A 20179-nucleotide genomic window follows, 5' to 3' on the forward strand; every position below is an offset into this window, starting at 1 on the left:
TAAATATATTAATCTTAAATATAATTTTTCTTTTTAAAATTTTAGATTTAATAAAATAAACACAAGGAAAGGAACAAGAAGCTATTTTACGTGATATCTTCTCACTCTCTCTTTTTTTTTTAAGAAAAACATCACTCCAGAAAGATTGTTTGTCCACTTTCTCTCTTTTCACTTCTGACTTTTTTTCTTTTAATACACATTAAATTATTTAACTTTGTTATTATTTTATGCTTTGAAATTGTATTATATTATTATTTATAATTAAAATTGTTTTTATTTATTTAATTCATTCACATACTTTAAAAACTATTATATATTTAATTTAGTTAAATATATTTTGTATATGATTTTATAAATGTTATTTTAAATTGTGAAATTTAATTTTATTCAACATTAATTTATAATTTCAAAGATTACATCTTTTAAGAATTACAATTTTATATTAAAATGTCTTAAATTGACTTTAGTTTAAGATATAATATTATGATGAAAACTATTTTATTAAATTATTTAAATATGATTTTGAACGTATGAATTATTATTGATTTAATTGTCATTAAGACAGAAAATGATTTGGAAGCAATAGAAGTGAAAATACATGAAAGTTTCTTCATGCTCTCTTTAACTTCTCTCCATCTTTCTCCATCTTTTGGTTATTGCTAATGTCAGAATTAGGTAAAAGCATTTTGTTATAGGCATTAAAGTCAATTTATTTTCTCATAAATAAACAAGATTCATGCGAATTGATGAGATAATTTATTAATAATTTTTACATTATATTAAAAAATATCAAATCATTATCTTATTGTTTTTCTTTGGTGCATTTCTAATTAATCTTAATATAACAAATTGTCAAGATTTTCGACGAGTGGAACTAATTGTTCATATAGTGCTTATTCTTACAAAGATCGTTTTACATTTTCGACAATAACATGATTTTTTATGATAAAAGTTATCCCATTCATAATTTTTAATTTTTAAACATCATAAATAAAATTAGTAGAAAGCACATACATTTAAAAAAAACAAAAACATATAATAGTCTTGAAAATAATGAAAATTTCAACATTTCTATATTAAAATAGATTATTTTAAATATATGTTTTAACTTTATAATTTGTTTTTACACTAATTATATGAAAATTTATTACTTGTTTGAATAGTTCTATTTTTTTTCAATTTAATTATTTTGATTATCAAAGTTTACTCATTTTAGTATCCATTTTATTTTTCTCTTTCAAATTCAGTGATTTTTTTGACAGTGTTGGCCGATTGTAAAGTTAAATATAATATTATTTATAATTTTAATAGTACCTAAATTGATATGAAATATTTTTTTATTGAACAGCAATATTGAGAATAAGATAAATGTTTTAAATTTTCAATTCTTATTTTAAGTAATGTTACTTTTTTATTTGACTTAAAGAAAATAAGAAATTGAAATTTATTTCGTGAAATTATGTATATAAGATGTTTTAAAATTAAATAAATTAATTAAAAATAACAAGAATCACTAACGGGAGGAATTTACCAAAAAAAGCCAATTTTTTTATAAAATTATCGAAATAGGCCGGTTTTTTAATTATTTACCGGACTGGGCCATTTCCCCTAAAATCGCGCCACGTCGGAGCGATGTCAGGGGACGGGGCAGAAGGGCGCGATTTCCTTCCACGTCAGCAGGTCGCGCTGACGTGGACGAGATGTGGACGCGCGCGTGAACAGTGCCCAACGGTCAAAAAATTGACCGTTGCCCCCCCCCCAATGGTCAAATTTTTTTTTACTATATAAACCCCCACCCTTTTATTTTCATAAACAAATTCAATATCAATTTCTTTCAAAATTCTCTCAATTCCTTTCAAAATTTCTCTCAATTCCTTCAAAATTTCTATCAATTTCCTTCCAAAATTCTCTCAAACTCTCAAATTCCTTCCAAAATCCTCTCAAATTCCTTCAAAAATCTCCAAATCCATATTAAATTTCTTTTTCCATTAAATTTCATTTTTAAGAAAATTTTAAAATTTTTATTTTTTTAAATAATTTTAAAATTTTAATATTTTCAACAATGGCGGATCATTGATTCGTCTTGATAGGAATCACATATCGGTGGAGCAAATGAACATGGTAAGTATTAAATTTAAATTTTAAATTTTTTAAAGATATTTTTATTTATGTATTTTTAGATATTTATTAATATATTTTTTGTTATAAAAGGCTGAAGATCGGGTATTGGAATGCAATATTCGGAATATGCATGCTCCATCACCGTTAGTAGAGAACTACCTGCGGGAAGCGGGATTTTGGCACGTGGCGACGGTAGGCCGGGGATGCAAGTTGGAGCCGAAACTGATCAGTGCGTTGATCGACTTGTATGACCTGGGTTCCGACTATTGCGATTAGGGCATGATCGACTTGTATGGCCTGGGTTCCTACACCATCCGCACAATTTCTGTTGACTAGCTGTTTCTCGGATATTCATATTGTTCCGTATTCTAGTGGAGAAAGGTCGACCCTTCGACTATGACGCAATTCTCTATCGATATAATGACTTAAACGGAGCAAGAGATACGGGCGGCCACTTACGTTCATCTGGGACCGGTGGGAAAACGTGTCTCCATACGTTGTACATGTTTTCTAATTTGTACACTTCGTCCACATAACTCAGCGGATCCAGACGGAGATTCTGACAGGCTGCAATAACATGAGCGCATGGATAACGAAGTGCATCGAACTTCCCACAGTCACAGGTCCTGTTTCGCAAGTGTACACGATATTGGCCGCCAACAACGCCTTGGTGCGGTCTGTCGAACTCCGTCACGCGAAACCATAAATTGTCTCGATCGTGACACACAGCGTGCATGATATTTGCCCTTGCCTTCGCCTTGTTAATTTCTTGAACTACCTTACTGCACCATACATGCCCACCCTGCATCTGGCCTGCATAAGAAGCTGCTCGCTTTGGAAATAGCGCCGCCAAAAGGAAATATGTCTCTCGCACAACCGCTGTTATCGGTAGATGGCGCGTTCCTTTAAGAACAGAATTTATGCATTCTGCCAGGTTCGACGTCATATGGCCATATCGTAGGCCTCCGTCGTATGCTTGTACCCACTGTTCGAAACGTATGTTGCAAAGGTAGTCCGCCCCTTCTCTGTTTTGGGATTGCAAGATTGCCAACATCTCGTGGAAACGATCTTTATTCATTTCATACCCTACCAATATAAGAACATAGCGAATATTTTATACCCCTTCTACGAATAAAACTAATTCAATTTGACAAACGAAATAATACAGTTATACAGTAAATACCCATGTTGGTCACTTGTCGTCGTTCCGTCTTAGATGGATATTGCCTGTAGTAGTTCGAAGCAATGTGTCTCAGGCAATATCTATGGTGTGTACGCTGCCACAAGCTTCCCTCTCGATCAAATGCAGCTAGTATACCGGCGCCCGATCTGAAATAACACAGATATCAGGTTGGGGGCACACATGCCTCCTTAACCTAGAGAGAAAGAAATCCCAGTCATCAGACGACTCCTCCGGTGTTATTGCATATGCAATTGGAAGAATTCTCCCACCGCCGTCCTGTGCCACTGCAACCAGCAACCAATGAGTGTACCTACCGAACATGAAGGTACCGTCAATTTGTACCAATGGCTTGCAGTACGGAAATGCGTCTCGACATTGCTTAAAGGTCCAAAATAGGCGTTTGAACACTTGACATCCACGTAGCAATCGGCCGTTGTAGTACGCATGTTCCGTTTGAAGGTCTGTGATGGCACCTGGGACGTATCTCTCTAGCACCTGACACCATTGTCATATTTCATTATAAGAGGCGTCCCACCCACTATGCATCTTCTCCAATGCCTTTTGCTTAGCTATCCAAGCCTTGCGGTAAGAGGGCATGTACCCCATTTGGCTACGGATATTGGCAATTATCAAAGATCAAGTCCGAGGATTTGCTTTTATCGTGGGCAGTATCAAGCTAGCCAACATAGCTGAATCCATTTTCGGATGATCTTCTGAAACACCTGCATAGGGAGGGAGTACATTAAGTAATGCAACATTGGAAGATAAAAAAATTATTCATACACATTCAATACTGTACCTGCAGCACATGTATGTGGACCTTTGTACTTTTTGATCTCCCACAACCCTGTCCTCTTCCTTAACGAGGCGACGATTTTCCATGAACATGTGCCGTCTTGCACCGCACACTTCGCCTCAAACTTATCAGATTTTGATTTAACGACGTGGTAATTAACGCCGTTTTTGATGCTATGCTGTTTCAAAGCACCAATAAAACTATCCTTATTGGTAAACTGATTACCAACTTCAAGGTCACCAACATCTACTCCCGAACTTGTACGATCGCGCACCCGGTGTGGTAGATCTGGAAACTCTAACGCATCATCTGCTGATAGATCGACATTATGCATGTGGGCTGGAGGTGAATATGCTCTGAATCGTGGATTTTCTTCATCATCTGCACTCATATCACCATATTCACCTTCTATTGGAATAGGCTCCGGTTCAGAAAATAATCCCACCTCTGCACCATCCAGCCCGGGCTCTCGAGGTGGATCCACATCGGACTCACCTTCTAACCCACAATCATTTGCAGCGTACGACGTCTCCTCACCGGTTGATGTCGTAGGTAGTACGTCATCCCTTCTTCTGGGCATTTGATAACGCCCCCAATTGGATGTAGATTGCCATCCAGCAGAACTTGATGCGGTTCTCCAGCTCGTATTTCCAGCGTCAATCGTCGAGCCACCGACGTACATGTCCCATCCACCGACAGAGTGTCTTGGGGGGATGTGCATTCGACACCGCTACCGAACATGGGCTGTTCCGTATTTTGTAACACGCTAACCGAGTGTCGGCCAGGGGTCGTGTATACATCTCGAACACCGGACGGAAGTACATCATTTGGTGACGTAAATTGTACATATAACTCAATATAAGTTGCTCCGCTAGCAAGATGAGTCTGCACCATTGCCTCCAAGCTACGAGCACCTTTTATGTCGAACGAGTCATATGTCACCGGATCAACAGAAGAACAAAGTCGATACGTCATTGACTGAGCTTTCATTGGCGTGGTTCCAAAGATTTTACGCCTAATTCTTTTACGGAGTTCTGTCAAATCTATGTTTTGGCCAAATGACAGTCGCACCGTATTCTCCGACAAAAAAACAACACCATTCTCGGTGTGGCAAACCTCACCATCGTAGTAAATAACAGCACTAATACGTTCACTCATTTTGAAACTCTAAATTCCCTAACCCTAACCTAAAATGTTTCTGCTCTGAGTTATGCATTCTAAGAAAATTCTCTGCCTAATTTATAGCCTCAGCCCAAACTTGCTACTGTAGCGAAATCGCGTCCACGAGGGCGCGATTTGACACTATTTGCTCAGAAACGTCAAAAAAAAATTATTTCCTACATGACCAACTGTAGCGAAATCGCGTCCACGAGGGCGCGATTTCACAATTTCTTCTCATATAGCATCCTGGAATCAGCGATTTTATACTATTTCCTCAGAAAACGTCAAAAAAAATATTTCTCACATGACCACTGTAGCGAAATCGCGTCCACGAGGCCACTATTTCACAATTTCTTCTTAAATAGCATCCTAGTAGAAGCGATTTCCCACTATTTAACCAGAAACGTCAACTCGGAAAAAAATTTTCCTGGACCCCTAACTCCTAAAAAGTCTGCACCCTAAACCCTAAAAGCCATAAAACCCAGGCGTAAAAATTAGGGTCAAAATCGCGTTCCCGATATCGCTAAGTGACAGGAGGTCGCGTCCACGTCGTGCGACCTTCGCCTTGATCCCCGACATCGCTCCGACGTGGCGCGATTTTGGGGAAAATGGCCCAGTCCGGTAAATAATTAAAAAACCGGCCTATTTCGGTAATTTTATATATATATTTTTTTTTGAATAAAAATGGTAAAATACAATTCACCGAGTTTATTCTAAATATTAATTTTTTAATTTTTTCTTTCACTCACCTGTATCTGACGTAATCTAGTATCTAAAATCTAAATACATGGATATCAATATGGATACTAATTACTAACCTACCTTGGTTCACATTCACAGTCGTTTTCGTCTTTTTTTTTTTGTTTTTTTGTTTTTTTGAATGATTGAATTTTATTTTGTTTTTAGGGGAAGGCAGTAGATTATTTGATTATCTGTTTATTTGCAGATTAATTACATTAAAATGTTTCCAAATCAACTGTAAAAAGTCGAAAAGCGCAAGAAACGCTTCCCGGAATTTAATGGTGGCAGATCAGTTTCCATCCGCTGTTTCACTGACTCTCTTCGCTTCCATTTAGTGCAACAAAGCGATCCCTGATTCAATCCACCGCTTTTTCTGAGTTTGGACCTTTGTTTTCAAGTGGTATTATAAATTTTTCTACCCTTTTCTTAATCGTTTTTTTCCCTTTGGTTTATTGTTCCTGGAATTTGCTTGCTTTCACGCTTATTCTTCTAAACAAAATTGGGTTGTTTATTTATTTCGGTCTTTAATAAATTACTTTTTTTAGTATTCCAATGCTATTTTAGGGGTTTTCCTTGTTGGTAATTATGCTTCTTGTTAGAGAATTATATCTGTTTGAGCTAACGTTTTACTATGGATTAATAGAATTGAACCATATTATACGCATCTTAATTTGGTTTCGAATGCTTTCTTAGTCTTTATGAGTGTTGGGATTTGTGCTTTTTGATAGAGAACTATAACTGCTTGAGTTACCTTCCTCTAATCGTTGATACATTTCTTCATTGTTGGGCAATGAGCAATTGCTGGTTTTTGTCCCCTGTTGAATTGACTAATGAAGCATGACATTCAAGGTGGAGTCCTCCTCCTTTTTTTCCCTGCTTGTAAATATTCAGCTGCTAAAATGAGCAGAGTTTTTGTTTGGTTTATTAATTTGGGTTTTTCTATTTCTACTTTTGTGCCTTTTTTCCTCCTCCTTTTCTTTGAAAGCAGTAATTTGATTTTTAAAGGGGTCCCTTTCTTGCTTTCTCATGTACCTGCCCATAGTTTTCAGGATTCTCAATTCACACTAGAAATATCAAGAACTGTAACTTTCAAATATATTTGATTCCCATCTCATGAGCGAGGCTGTTGCTGTTCTTGCGATGGCAATTGATATATCATCTCTTTGCAATACTGTTGGCTGGAATTGAAGGAGGAAAAACCAAAAGACAATGGAAGAATCACAGGGGGATTTTCTTCCATCTGACGTTCCTGAATCTACATCTTCCAATAACTGTGAAAGGAATACTTCAAGTGCACATTCGAATCGTTGGTCTGGCTTTCCAGGTGTGAAGAAGAGAGGACACAGCAGTCGCTCATGGATAAAGATTGACCAAGATGGGAATGTGAAGATTTTGGAACTTGATAAAGCTAAAATAATGAGACAGTGTTCTTTGCCATCCAGGGACCTAAGGCTTTTGGACCCTTTGTTTATTTATCCTTCAACAATACTAGGAAGGGAGAAGGCTATTGTGGTCAGTCTTGAGCAAATAAGATGCATAATCACAGCTGAGGAGGTTATCTTGATGAACTCTTTGGACATAAATGTTGTCCAATATAAGTCTGAATTATGCAAGCGTCTTCAGGCAAAGAAAGACCAATCTGGTAAAAATGCATTCTTAATAGCCTGTAGTTTAGTTTGGTTTCAAGTGGATGGCTGAAAGAGTCTTAAATAAACAATATTGATCGCTACTTGCCGTTGAAATTATTGTTACAAAATATCTGCTATACTCTCATCTATTCCCACGATATCCACTAACTTGTTATCCTGTTTGGAGAAGCATAAGAAAATGTTACTAAAATTGACTGCTATGCTGCTTCTTTGAAATAGAGACATCTATTAAAAATTTACCAATTTGAACTAAATGATTCTTCCTAAATTTATTAGTCCCCAAAGAGTTTTTATGGCAGTTCTTATTTGTCTCACCTTCTTTCTTAGTTTATTTGGCAGTTTGGAAGTTGTCATATAACATGCTTACATAGTTACATTATCTACTTGTTTTATTCAGATGACCTGCCATTTGAATTTAGGGCTCTGGAACTGGCATTGGAACTAACTTGCATGTCACTTGATGTAAAGGTATTCCATAACCTCTATCACTAGCTAACTGTTAAAAATGCTTGAAATCTTTTTTCAGGTACATAACCAATTGAATTTCTTTTACTTGACACTGAGGGGATATCCTAGAGGTGCATCCTTGAGAGACACTTATATATTGATGCACAGGATAGGTTCTGGTCTCAGTAAATATGATGTTTCCATGGCCGACTCATTGCATATAATTTGTAGATCTTTGTATTTAGCATGCATCATCATCCAATAAAGCCAAATGTGTCTTTGTGATAATACAAGTTCTGGTCTTATAGAAAAAAGGAGGCCAAGTGTGTCTTTGTGATACTATTTGTTCTGGTCTTATAGAAAAAAGGTTAGGGTAAATAGCAAGGGTGAAACAAGGAATTTTGTGTTATGGGGACTGAGATAAAATTATAGAATTTCGGGGGGGGGGGGGCAAAGCTAAAAATTTTGTGGTAAAAGGATTTAAATTAAATTATTAATTTTTGGGAGGGGCCAAAAATGGAATTTTTCCATTTAATCAAGAGGTTAACAGGCTTAAATTGAATTATTAACTTTTAGGAAGGGCTAAAAGTGAAAATTTTCCATTTAACCAAGGTGGGGCCGAGACCCCTGCCTGCCCCCTTGGCTTTGGCCCTTGTAATTAGGCTGGCTAAACCAAAGTAAAGAATTTGGAAATCAATGTTCATGTTGGTATGAAATCATAATAAGCTAAAATCCTTCACATTCTGAAAATTTATTTTCTATAGGTGAAAGAACTGGAAATGGAGATATATCCAGTGCTAGATGAACTAGCATCATCCATTAATACTCTTAACCTGGAGCGTGTTCGAAGGTTAAAAGGTCACCTCCTTACATTAACCCAGCGAGTTCAGAAGGTATAGATATTTATATACAGCGTGTTTTGGAATACACCTATTGTAGTTTTGTTTCTTATATAATTGATTCTAGATTGAAATTTCAGGTTCGAGATGAATTAGAGCATCTTATGGATGATGATGGTGACATGGCTGAGATGTACCTCACAGAGAAAAAACTAAGGTCAGAGGGCAACACCCCCCATGAAATAAATCCTCTAACTAATTTTTCTGGTGGGACCAGACAAGTTTCAAAATCTGCTCCTGTTTCACCAATAGCATCGACCAGTGGAGCTCCAAGATTGCAAAGGGCATTTAGCAGTATCGTGACTGCAAGTAAACAAGGAAGCTTAACTAGTTCACACGGTGGGGATAATATTGAGCAACTTGAAATGTTACTCGAGGCATACTTTGTTGTCATTGATCATACTCTTAGCAAGTTGTTATCGGTAAGAGACCTTTACCTTTATACTGTAGATATGTTAGTGTGGTCACATCCTACTGGTCTAGAGGTCCAAGAACCGAGAATGATCTGTTTTTGCCACCCCTAAGTTTAACATATAGATGTTGCATTGACTTCAAGCGCCACAAGTAGTTTTTTCTTCCAGTACTTAGTAACCCATTATACTCAACCACTGATGCCCAATCTTACTGGTTATGCAGCTGAAAGAGTACATTGATGACACTGAAGATCTGATCAACATTAAATTGGTGAGAATTGATTGATTGTTTCAATGACACCCTCTCTTTTTAGGTGTGCTTGGTTGGGTGGAAAAGTGAAAAGAAAATAAATTGAGTGTGCTTGGTTGGGAAGAAAAGTGAGAGGAAAGAAAATAGGAGAGATAATCATTTTCTATCTTCCAAATTGGAATGATGAGAGGAAAGAAAAGGAAAGAGATGTGTATGTTAATTCAAAATTATGTATTTTTCAATTTTTTTTTCATTTTTTTAATTTTACCAGGCAATGGATGGAAAGAAAATATACTCTCTTTTTTTTCATTTTTCTCTCTCTCCTGCCAAGCACACCTATGAAAAGAAAAATTATGTTTTCCATCATTCTAGATTTTTATCCCTTCAATTTTCCATCTTTTTAATTTTTTTTCCACTCTACCAAGCAAAGCCTTTTAACTTACAATGTGAATTTAGAAATGAAAAAAAAAATTGAATTGCAACTGGGGAAGTCGTAAGTAAATAGTAATCAAAGATCAATTTTCTTCCTGTTCTGCTAAACAGGGCAATGTCCAGAACCATCTGATTCAATTTGAGTTACTTCTCACTGCGGCGACTTTTGTAGCCACATTATTCGCTGCTGTAGCAGGTGTGTTTGGAATGAACTTTGCAGCTTCGATTTTTGACTACCCGTCTGCATTTAGTTGGGTTCTCATTATAACAGGTGCTGGATGTGGGTTATTGTACTTTTCTTTCTTGTTGTATTTCAAGTACAAGAAAATATTCCCATTGTAAGCTCGAGTTTCAAGATGAAAACTACTATTATTCTTATGTCGACGTTGTTAGAATATATATTGCATTTGCAGTGCTTCGACAAATTGTCACCTTTCATCTTCAAAAGTTTTTGGTTAAATATATATAAAATATTTAATAGATAGGATATGTTGAAATATACTAATATTTGATATACAAGTATTAGAAGGGTAAGCCTGAAATACTGCAAAAAAACATGCAGTTTTGAGGGTAATATTTACAAGCTCAAGAGAATGACAGCAAATTTAAGTATATCATTCAGGATGCAAGTGTTGTAAGTGGGCAACTATCCACAGTGCAGGCCAAGATGTCTCTATAATCTCTGGATATTCTGAAAGAATCATAAACCTTCCCATCACTGCTCTTCTTGTATTCAAACAGCAGGTTGGAATGATCGAAAGCGGTAAGTTTTATAAATCCATAATCATAATCTCTAAATAAACTCCATTTGGTCTTGAGAGTGGTGAATGGTGAAAGGCTTGCTCCTGCCCCACCCGCAACAACATGTATTGTTCCCTTCAGTGTGCCCTTATAGTATCGTTTCTCATTGTCGGTGCATTGATTCTGTACCATGGGCCATTTCCAAAAATCAATTGTTTGCTAGGAATAAGAGAAAATGTTGAGATTCGAATCTCAAATATATAGCTCTGGGTTTGTTTATCCTTGAGTGAGTTTAATCTTAATCTTAGCAACACAAAGTTTGCTGCCTTAAATATTGCAAAAAAGTTTTAGGGGTACCTCGTATATAGGACATGTCCTTTCATAATTATGCGCATGACCATAGATGGCAATGTCAACCTTGTATTTCTGCCAGAGTTTTTGAAGGTTTTCCTTTGCCATTGGTTCTCCAAATGATCCTTCAACGGCATAACTGAGGTCAGAAGAGTAGCCGAGAACTCTATGTGCAAGAAAGACCAGCCATGGTTGCTTTTGTCTGTCAACTGATGCTAGGCAATGTTCGATGAACTTGTATTGCTCCGTTCCCTCTCTCCAATCATGTTCTGAGTCCGCTATGCAGAATCGGAACATGCCGTAGTCAGTGGAGTACCTGTCAAAATAAAATCCAATGCAAACAAGTTATAGTAGAAAATGAATTCATTTAGGAACTCATACTGAGACCTAAGTTACTGGGACACGGTTATGCGTGCGTGTTCGTTTTTTTCTTCATGTTTTTGGAGTGTTCCTAGAAAGTTATATCTCCGTACCCATATCAACTATGTCGCTCGAAATGGAGATGTTATTGTCAACATGCTATTTCTATTCACAACTGTTATGGGAAAAATTCATATACCCACTATATTGCTTGGCCTCATAACGGTCAGATAGATCTATGTGTCTAACACAGATATTTGTCAGATATAAGCACTTTAAGGAAAATAAAGAGTTAGTGACATAGAATACCAATATTTAGCTCTGTTTTCAGCAGGAACAAAAAACATAGTTTCAGCCAACACGCCACATTCGCCTCCAGAATCATTGTTCTCATAGAAAGATCCAGTTCCGGGCCAATCACGTTCATGGTTACCACTAAACAGAAAACAATCAACATCGAGTGTCACATAAGTTGAAAATCAGAAGTAGACTACAAGCTCAAGCAAAGCATGCTAGTGGCCAACCTTGCAAGCATATAAGGCACAGCTGATGCAATAGGCTCAATCTGTGCAGTAAATTGGTCCCATTGTGAAATATATCCATTAGCATAACATATGTCTCCAATGCGAAAAACAATGTCAATGTTTTTCAGATCTTTGATAAGCTGTTTAGTAGCGTTAAGAGAGCCCCGCTGGAAATTATTGTATTCATTAGAGCCATCAGCTTCATCCTGCAAGATCAAAGTTTTAACCTCAAGAAACGGCAAGTCCTGAATGTAGAAGAACATCATATTTTTAAAGTTCAAAAAATAAAATCATGAAAATTTTTACTTCATACAAATTACTAAATATGTAATTAGAAGTTGCAAATGGGATTCAAACCTTTCCCATATCCCCAAAAATGACTACGCGTTGCAAAGAATTCTGACCGGGAAATGGAGATGCTCTAAACTGGTATTCTTGACTCCAAACATATGTACTGTTGAACAATCTATGCCCCAGTTTGTAGGTATACCTTCATAGTAAAAGGGAGTAAAATGTATGTTACTTGGATTCAAGTGTCAGATATTGATTTGCATATGGTCAATTTTTTAAATTCTTTTTATATATTTGGAGGATTCTTAGAGGACCATATTTCTATACCAATGTCCAAATATGTATCAGATATTAGTGATTTAAGAAACATAAGGAGTCGGAGAGAATACACTCTGTTCAGCCACAACTCTTTCAGAAAGCTTGTATGTATAAATCCGGGATCACGCCATCCGATGGTCCTCGCCGGTGCACCTGATGATGCATTTATAGAATGAAAAAGAAAAGGAGAAAATTATAACTGTTAAAAGGAAAGGAAAACAAAAGAATCCACTTTGATAAGGTGAAATGGCATGATTACCAGCATAACCGAGAACAAGGACAACCAAGTTGCTCAAATTAATAGAAACTTAAAGAGAATCAACCATCTCAACCTATATTATAATATAATTAATGTCCGCATATGCATCAAATACAAATGTGGGGTACGGGTACTTAAAAAGAAAATAAAGAACATGAGTAATGAAAGTTATATATAGATGATATGGAAATATAATTCAAGTCCAAAGAGCTATGTACCGCACACACTGCTACGATCAAAAGTTAGAGTAACAGCTGGGGAATGTTGTTGATGTCCTCCTTTAGGACCCCATTGAACAAAAGGCTCTGCTTCATCAATCCCATATCCACTAGTCCAAGTTACAGTCATCTGAGAAATGAGACCAACAAATCAATGGAGAATTTTTCCAACATGACAAAAATGTTGCTCAAGATTGCAAAGGAAAGACTTTACTTCATCCCATTGCTTTCCTTGTGCTAAGCATGGATAAACCGGGGCATTCGGATTTGCAAAAGATACTGTGTTTGACACTGCCACCAGCTTTGGCTAATTATGAAATGAAACAAGGATTAGAGGTAATAAATGACTGACGGAAAAGGACTAACCACAAGTAATTTCAGAAAATAATCATTTTCATATGATAAGTAGCATTAAACACAACTGAGGAACGTAAAAGATTGAAAACAAAAGATGTGAGGGAGTTAGAATACTCGGGTTCAGATATGAACATCCAATACATTTGTATATGTCAGACACAAATATTTCTAACTTTTTTCCGTGTATTTGAAGGATTCTTGTAGGATCATGCCTTTATACTCTTGTCTGAATATGTGTTTGACACGAGTACTTAAAAGAAAAATGAAGAGTTAGAGCTAGATAGCATCAGCAAGTTAAGCAAATACGGTCTTATGCTCGTGGAACAAAATAAAAGAGATGATTCTATCATCCTTGTACGCTGCCATACAACTTTGAGAGACAAGTTCAAATCAGCATATTAGAGTAGATTCAGTTCAAACCAACTACACCTTCGCGTCTGACTCACACCAGAACCCGAGTAGGGAAGGACTTCTGTGAACTTACATTTAAGAAACCATTTGAAAATAGTGCAAAAGAGAAGTCTGATCTTTGGTTAATCAACTGAAGCTTCAACGACCCTTTTCCATTAACTTTGTAGTCAGGACTAGTGTAATTTGCATACTGAAACTGTTGAAAGAAGATGGTTAATCTTACTAATTGTAACATATTCCATTAACAATTAAAAGCAGGCTATGAGAAAGAAATTGAAAATTTCATAGCAAAGTAATTTTCAGATGAACCTTAATAGGTGCAGAGCACAGCAGTGGAGGATAAACCCTTGGGTTTTCTGCTGGGCAGGTTGATGCACTGCAAGTTTTTAGTTAGCATGGTATACTGTCAGCTGGAATAAAGATACATAATAAGTTTCAATGATACAAAAATATTCAGAGGGAAGGTATTGGCCTGCTATTCTACCTGAAATTTGCAGGAGAAAATACCCCAATCCAATCATCCATTGAAGGGTTTGGAGAGCTATATTCCACTGTAACCCATTCTGTATTTTGACCCTAACACATCAGGATTCAATGACCCGATCAAGACTTGAAGATTGAAAAAATGGCAAGTAATCCAGAAAATAGATGATCATTGCAAGGCTAATTGTAAAAAGCTGCAATTTAAGCTTACATTCAGTCCCAGAACAGTAGGAGAGGCTTTAACATAAGCAAGGTTGTCAAGAGCTAATGTTGCTTTATGAATAGCAATTCTTGAAAGAGGTTGGATTCCATGTGAACTTGCCCTATGAAGTATTGCAAGAACCAATAAAATGGTCCACATGATCATTCTTAAACCCCTTATCCCTACAAACATCTGAAATCGATCATTTAAAAGAAAACCTTCAAACTTGAAAAGAGAATCATACAAGAATCAAAGCTTAGCATAATTACAGTTTCCAGATACCCAAACAAAGGTGAAAAGCAGTTCCAGCTAAGCTACTTATGCAAGACTCCAATACAAATAGTCATATAAGGTGAAAATTTAAACTTACCCCAAAAAGAAAATGCATGAAGAATTGAAGATAACAATATGGGGATTAAGAAACAGGATTGAGTCACCAAACTAGAAACCTTTAAAGGAGTTGGAGATTTATGGCTGGTTGAAAGAGTTTTTTTTATTGTAAAGTGTGAAATGAAGTAGAGGAATGTGCTGAAGGAAGATTCCTTTAGGATCATGTTTTCCAAGCTCAGATTTTTAAAAAGCTAAAAAAGTCAACTTATAAAATGTTAACATAGCTGCCCAGACATCACTGACAGGCAGTGGCGAGTCCCGGTGGTTGGCAGGTGCACCCAACTAAAATTGAAAATTTTTCATTTACACTCTTAAAATTTTAAATTATTAATAATAAATTTATATTTTAATCTTTTAAAAATGATAAAAAAAAGTAATTTAATCATTTCAAAATTTTAAAGATAAAAATTATTAAAATGATAAAATTATATTTTTATTATCGTAAAAATATACAATTTAATTCTGATCTCAACAAATTTTTTTAACTTTACTCCTACTGACAATTGTTGACAAATTAGAGTCACCAATAGAATAAAAAAAGATAAGTTAAAAAAATCCAAAATCCTATCATTTAGAAAACCAAGAGTTATAGCCATAGTGGCATGCTTGAAGAATGGAGAAAAGAAAAACCATTTGAAAAAGGTCGATTTACTCATATATGTTGAAAAAAATTTAAATCTGATTATTTATGTTGTTTTACTTTTAAATTTACCAATATATATTGTTTTTGGAGAGAGAAAGGAAAACGCATTCTCAAAAATGCGTTTTCACTGCTACAGGATACGTTTTCACTGTCACATCAGTGAAAATGCGCCTTATAAGACGCATTTTCACTTTCTTAAAATTTATTTTTTTCTTACGTTAAAATTTAAAAGTTTATAGATTTATTTTTGTCTGTGTTTGAGATAGGCATTATTATAGTTTTAAGGTATGTTTGAATTTACGATAATGTCGTGAAGCTCGGTGACCTATAAATTTCATCTGTCATGTGAGTATGAAGTCAACACTTGAGAAGTCGGATCGCATTGCAACTCGACATCTCAGTTGATAGTGATTATACGGTCTCGGATTGAAGTGTAACTAAAGTTTCAACTTTAAAAATGTTATACTATCAAGGGATGGAGCGTAAATGAGACCCCAGTTGACATTGGTTATACAACCACGACAACGAGTTTCTCCTTATCGGAGGGGGATGCTTTATAAAACTCATATATAAGTCAAAGACAAAAAACACAATAGTCCTTTCAGTATAATTAAGTAGTTTGTTTTATCCATCATCACCAAAGGCAACAAACCTGTTACTATAACTTGTGATAGAGTTAGGGGCCTAATTCGCGGCGGGAAAAAGTTATTGTGCTGTGTAGAAAAGATGAAACGCGAAACAATCGTTGTCGCTCCAATTCGTATTTCATCTGTAACACCCCTTACCCGTATCCAACGCCGAAACAGGGTATGAGGCATTACCAGAACACTTACACATGTAAACCTATTAAACCGAGTTACAAAATTTCATTCAAATTTAAAACTTTCAAAATTATTAACATACTTTTATAACTCTTCACATTATATATATATAATGCAACATTTTCTGCTAACCACACTATCAAATAATGGATTTACTCAATCGAGCTCAATATCAGATGTCAACTTATAATCCAACATTTAACTTCAATTGCACTTTCAGATACTTTTTAAATTAATGATCGTATTACGGACTTGAGTACATCGTCTGCCCGGTGTCACAATTTGCTTGAATTTTTTTTTTCACAATGCTATAACTCAGTATGGTGTTCTTTATTGAAACACCATACTTACTTTTCACATTTTGCCATGGATCCACCATGGACTTATCAAATCAATTCATCACCGATTGCCGTACATATGTACTCAATCCTGCGTGTCCATTAATTTGAACAAACAATCTCATTTTATTCTTATTTTTACCATAATTATAATTCAACAACATTATACTAATTGATACATTATACCATTCCCACATTAACGATTAATCATAAAAGTTCAGCCATATGAACTTACTTTTCATTAACTTTCCACACTCATTTTCTATGAACATCACACAAGATATAAACAAATCATTCAACCATAGTCATGAGCTAGTGTATTTAAACATAACTCTTTTGGGGCTAATCACATAACAAACCATATCAATGCATAACTTATAAATTTAACGTGGCATGGTCTATGTAACTACTTGGCCAAAGCCTAAGCATGTATACCAAATATGTTCACCAAATATACATATAACATAAGCATTATAAGTAGGGATAAGCACAACATTTATTCATGTATCGGGCTTACCAACATGTTTTAATTCATAAACCACTCATGGTCTTACTCCCTGCCAAATCATGTACCGAATAATTTAGCTTTCTTAACACATTTATTTGCTTTTACTATTGCTCACATAAGATTTATAGAGCATAGAGCCTTGTATATAACACCGGCATAAAGCACGCTAGGCACCAAGCCGATACATTTCACCGCACAAAGCACGCTAGACATAAAGTCGATATAATTCACCGGCACAAAGCCTGCTAGGCATAAAGCCTGATATAATTCACCGGCACAAAGCCTGCTAGGCATAAAGCCTGATATAATTCACCGGCACAAAGCCTGCTAGGCATAAAGCCTGCTAGGCATAAAGCCTGAACTTACAAAATCAGTCTTTCACATAATTCACATCTAATTTAAATCATTCTCGAAATATAATCAAATCACAATATTACATTCGGCACTAGCTTATATAACTTCAAATAATGAATTTCATACATTTTATTGTCCTCCTTCTCCTCTCCATTCCACATCCTTTACGTATAAAACATGCTTAAATAGTATTATACATAATTTCACTATTCACTTATATTAAAATTTAAAGCTCTCTATTTGAGTCAGAGTCACTAAATCATATTCATCCGGAGCTACAGAGCTCCAAATTAAGATCTATAAATTTTCTCATATGATTTCACAGTAATATAAATTTAATCACACATAAATTTTAAGGTTTGCTTAATTTCCAGCAAGCTGTCTTTCTGCGTCATAGACGCTAATTTATTTTTATCTGGAGCTACAGGGCTCCAAATTAAGTTCCGTAAATTTTTCCTGAAACTAGACTCATATAACTTCTTACCATAAAATTTCCAGAATTTTTGGTTTAGCCAATTAGTACAGTTTATTCATTCAATTTACCCCTGTTTTGCTGTCCAACAGTTCTGACACTTCTTCACAACGAATCAATTTTCTCCTCATACAAAATTCATATGATGTTCTCGTTTATTTCAATTGAAAATAGACGTATTAAGGATTTCAAACATATAAATTATACTCCATAATTATTTTTGTACAATGTTTACTGATTTTTCAAAGTTGGAACAGGGGATTCTGAAACTCATTCTGACCGTGTTTCACCAAAATTCAAATATCTCATAATTCGCACTTCTTTTGCTTACTCTGTTTCTTTTATAGAAAAATAGACTCATTAATCTTTAATTTCATATCTCACCCAGACTTTAATTCAATTTCTACTATTTTTGGTGATTTTTCAAAGTTATACTAGTGCTGCTGCCCACAACTGTTTTAAGGTCAGTTTCACTCATTCAATAATTATTTGTGTTCACTTTCATTTATATACATTTACACCAAAACATATTATATCTTGGCACATAACAATCAAGTGATCATAGACACACCTTACTTGTAATATTAGGGATGTTCGGGATATCTCGTACACCTGGTAGGACGCCAATGCCATATCCCAGATATGGTCTTACATGGGATCACATATCGGTGCCGATGCCGTAATGAAGTTGCACAATTAGTGCTAACCAAATTACTCTCGGTATCGCACACTTAGTGCCTATTATTCAACATCATCATTTTAATTTTACACACTTAGTGCCATTCATATAGCCGTTGCTATTCCATACTCGCACACTTAGTGCTAAATATTGATAAATCACATTCATGTCTATTTCTACTTTCCGAACTAAAATACATTCAGCTATATATATATTTATCATATTTCCATTTCAGCATATATAACTAACATTTATTCAGAAATTTTAATATCTAATTGCTTATAAACTTACTTGGATGTAAATCGACTAATTGATCGGCTACTCAACTACTTTCGATTTTCCCCGATCTAAATCCCATTTCTTGTTTTCTTGATCTTAACATATTCAAATAAATCTCATTTTAACATATTTTCATTCAATTTAGTCTAATAAAGCATAAATGGGCAAATTACATTTTTACCCCTAATATTTCGCACTTTCACAATTTAGTCCTTATTCCACAAAACACAAAATATACAAAATTTGGCCACACTCCTTAAGGGCCGAATCTTCCTAGTACCCATATAAGTCCATACATTTCATTTATTTCACCTTTGAGTCCTTCAAAAATTTATTTTTGTAATTTAGCCATAATTACTCAAAATCACCAAAAACTTCAACACAAAACATATTAATCTTTAACATATCTTTCATTTTCATCAACAACTATCAAAAGCTCAAGCACTCATCAATGGCAAAGCACAAAATCATCATCAATTCACAAAATTGAAACATGTGTTTTAAAGAACACAAAGCAACGATATCAAAACGTAAAATTATCAAAACCGAACAAAAGACTAACCTTAATCTAACTCCCAATGGCCGAACCTTAGCCAAGCTTTTCTCTTTTTCTTCTTTCTCCAGTTTCGACAGTGGAGAAGATGATATGATAGTGGCTTCCTTTCTTTTTCTTTTTCTTTTTTATCACATAATAATATATTATACCTTATTATAACATATATATTATTTTAATAATATAAGAAAACCATATACATCACCTAATGCCGTCCACTAACTTGGAAAATGGCTTAATTGCCACATAGAACCTCCAATTTATAAAGACAAAAACAATTAAGCACTTTTATATTTAACCCTCAAATTTTTATTTTACGCAATTTAGTCATTTTCTCAAATTAAGCATACAACAGTAAAATTATTTCACGAAACTTTCACATATATAATTTCACACATATTTAACACAGAAAATAATATTAAAATATTTTTAGACTCGGATTCGTGGTCTCGAAACCACTTTGTCCGATTAGGGTCAAAATTGGGATGCTACATCATCATTTTTGCATCACACAATAACTCGTCATCACCGGAAA

General features: G+C 35.1%; 2 protein-coding genes across 7 annotated transcripts; one reads left to right on the forward strand and one right to left on the reverse strand.

Moving 5' to 3' along the window:
- The first annotated feature begins 6082 nt into the window (after positions 1-6082).
- LOC105764467 (magnesium transporter MRS2-5) lies at positions 6083-10517 on the forward strand. 3 transcript variants are annotated; one of them, XM_012583051.2, is made up of 7 exons: positions 6083-6402; positions 7045-7644; positions 8049-8119; positions 8863-8991; positions 9078-9419; positions 9634-9681; positions 10204-10517. In XM_012583051.2, exons 2-7 carry the CDS (start codon positions 7212-7214, stop codon positions 10432-10434), a joined length of 1254 nt encoding a protein of 417 aa, XP_012438505.1. In that variant the 5' UTR covers positions 6083-6402; positions 7045-7211; the 3' UTR covers positions 10435-10517. The 3 variants fall into 3 exon arrangements, with proteins under 3 accessions (XP_012438505.1, XP_012438508.1, XP_052480867.1); XM_012583054.2 differs by having other exon boundaries at positions 7052-7644; XM_052624907.1 differs by lacking the exon at positions 10204-10517 and having other exon boundaries at positions 9634-9950.
- Positions 10518-10540: 23 nt separating this feature from the next.
- On the reverse strand, positions 10541-19787 carry LOC105764466 (probable inactive purple acid phosphatase 1). 4 transcript variants are annotated; one of them, XM_052624906.1, is made up of 13 exons: positions 19654-19787; positions 14617-14789; positions 14407-14498; positions 14232-14298; positions 13996-14118; positions 13369-13461; positions 13155-13284; positions 12749-12830; positions 12426-12558; positions 12069-12274; positions 11854-11979; positions 11191-11500; positions 10541-11016 (listed from the first exon to the last, which is right to left on the reverse strand). In XM_052624906.1, exons 2-13 carry the CDS (start codon positions 14770-14772, stop codon positions 10711-10713), a joined length of 1824 nt encoding a protein of 607 aa, XP_052480866.1. In that variant the 5' UTR covers positions 14773-14789; positions 19654-19787; the 3' UTR covers positions 10541-10710. The 4 variants fall into 4 exon arrangements, with proteins under 4 accessions (XP_052480866.1, XP_052480865.1, XP_012438503.1 ...); XM_052624905.1 differs by having other exon boundaries at positions 14617-14799; positions 19654-19759; XM_012583049.2 differs by lacking the exon at positions 19654-19787 and adding an exon at positions 14978-15196.
- Between the last annotated feature and the right edge of the window lie 392 nt (positions 19788-20179).

The sequence above is a fragment of the Gossypium raimondii genome, chromosome 12 (assembly GCF_025698545.1).
Source record: "Gossypium raimondii isolate GPD5lz chromosome 12, ASM2569854v1, whole genome shotgun sequence".
NCBI classification, from domain to species: domain Eukaryota; kingdom Viridiplantae; phylum Streptophyta; class Magnoliopsida; order Malvales; family Malvaceae; genus Gossypium; species Gossypium raimondii.

Excerpts from the sequence above, each read along its gene's own strand:
- LOC105764467 (XM_012583051.2), top strand. The coding sequence starts at position 7,212 with ATGGAAGAATCACAGGGGGATTTTCTTCCATCTGACGTTCCTGAATCT. Across the intron at positions 8,120-8,862 it reads GCATGTCACTTGATGTAAAG|GTGAAAGAACTGGAAATGGA; the intron begins GTATTCCATAAC and ends TATTTTCTATAG. Across the intron at positions 9,682-10,203 it reads ATCTGATCAACATTAAATTG|GGCAATGTCCAGAACCATCT; the intron begins GTGAGAATTGAT and ends TCTGCTAAACAG.
- LOC105764466 (XM_012583049.2), bottom strand. The coding sequence starts at position 15,161 with ATGATCCTAAAGGAATCTTCCTTCAGCACATTCCTCTACTTCATTTCA. Across the intron at positions 14,499-14,616 it reads CTACTGTTCTGGGACTGAAT|GGTCAAAATACAGAATGGGT; the intron begins GTAAGCTTAAAT and ends CTGATGTGTTAG. Across the intron at positions 12,275-12,425 it reads TTTTTGGGGATATGGGAAAG|GATGAAGCTGATGGCTCTAA; the intron begins GTTTGAATCCCA and ends TTGATCTTGCAG.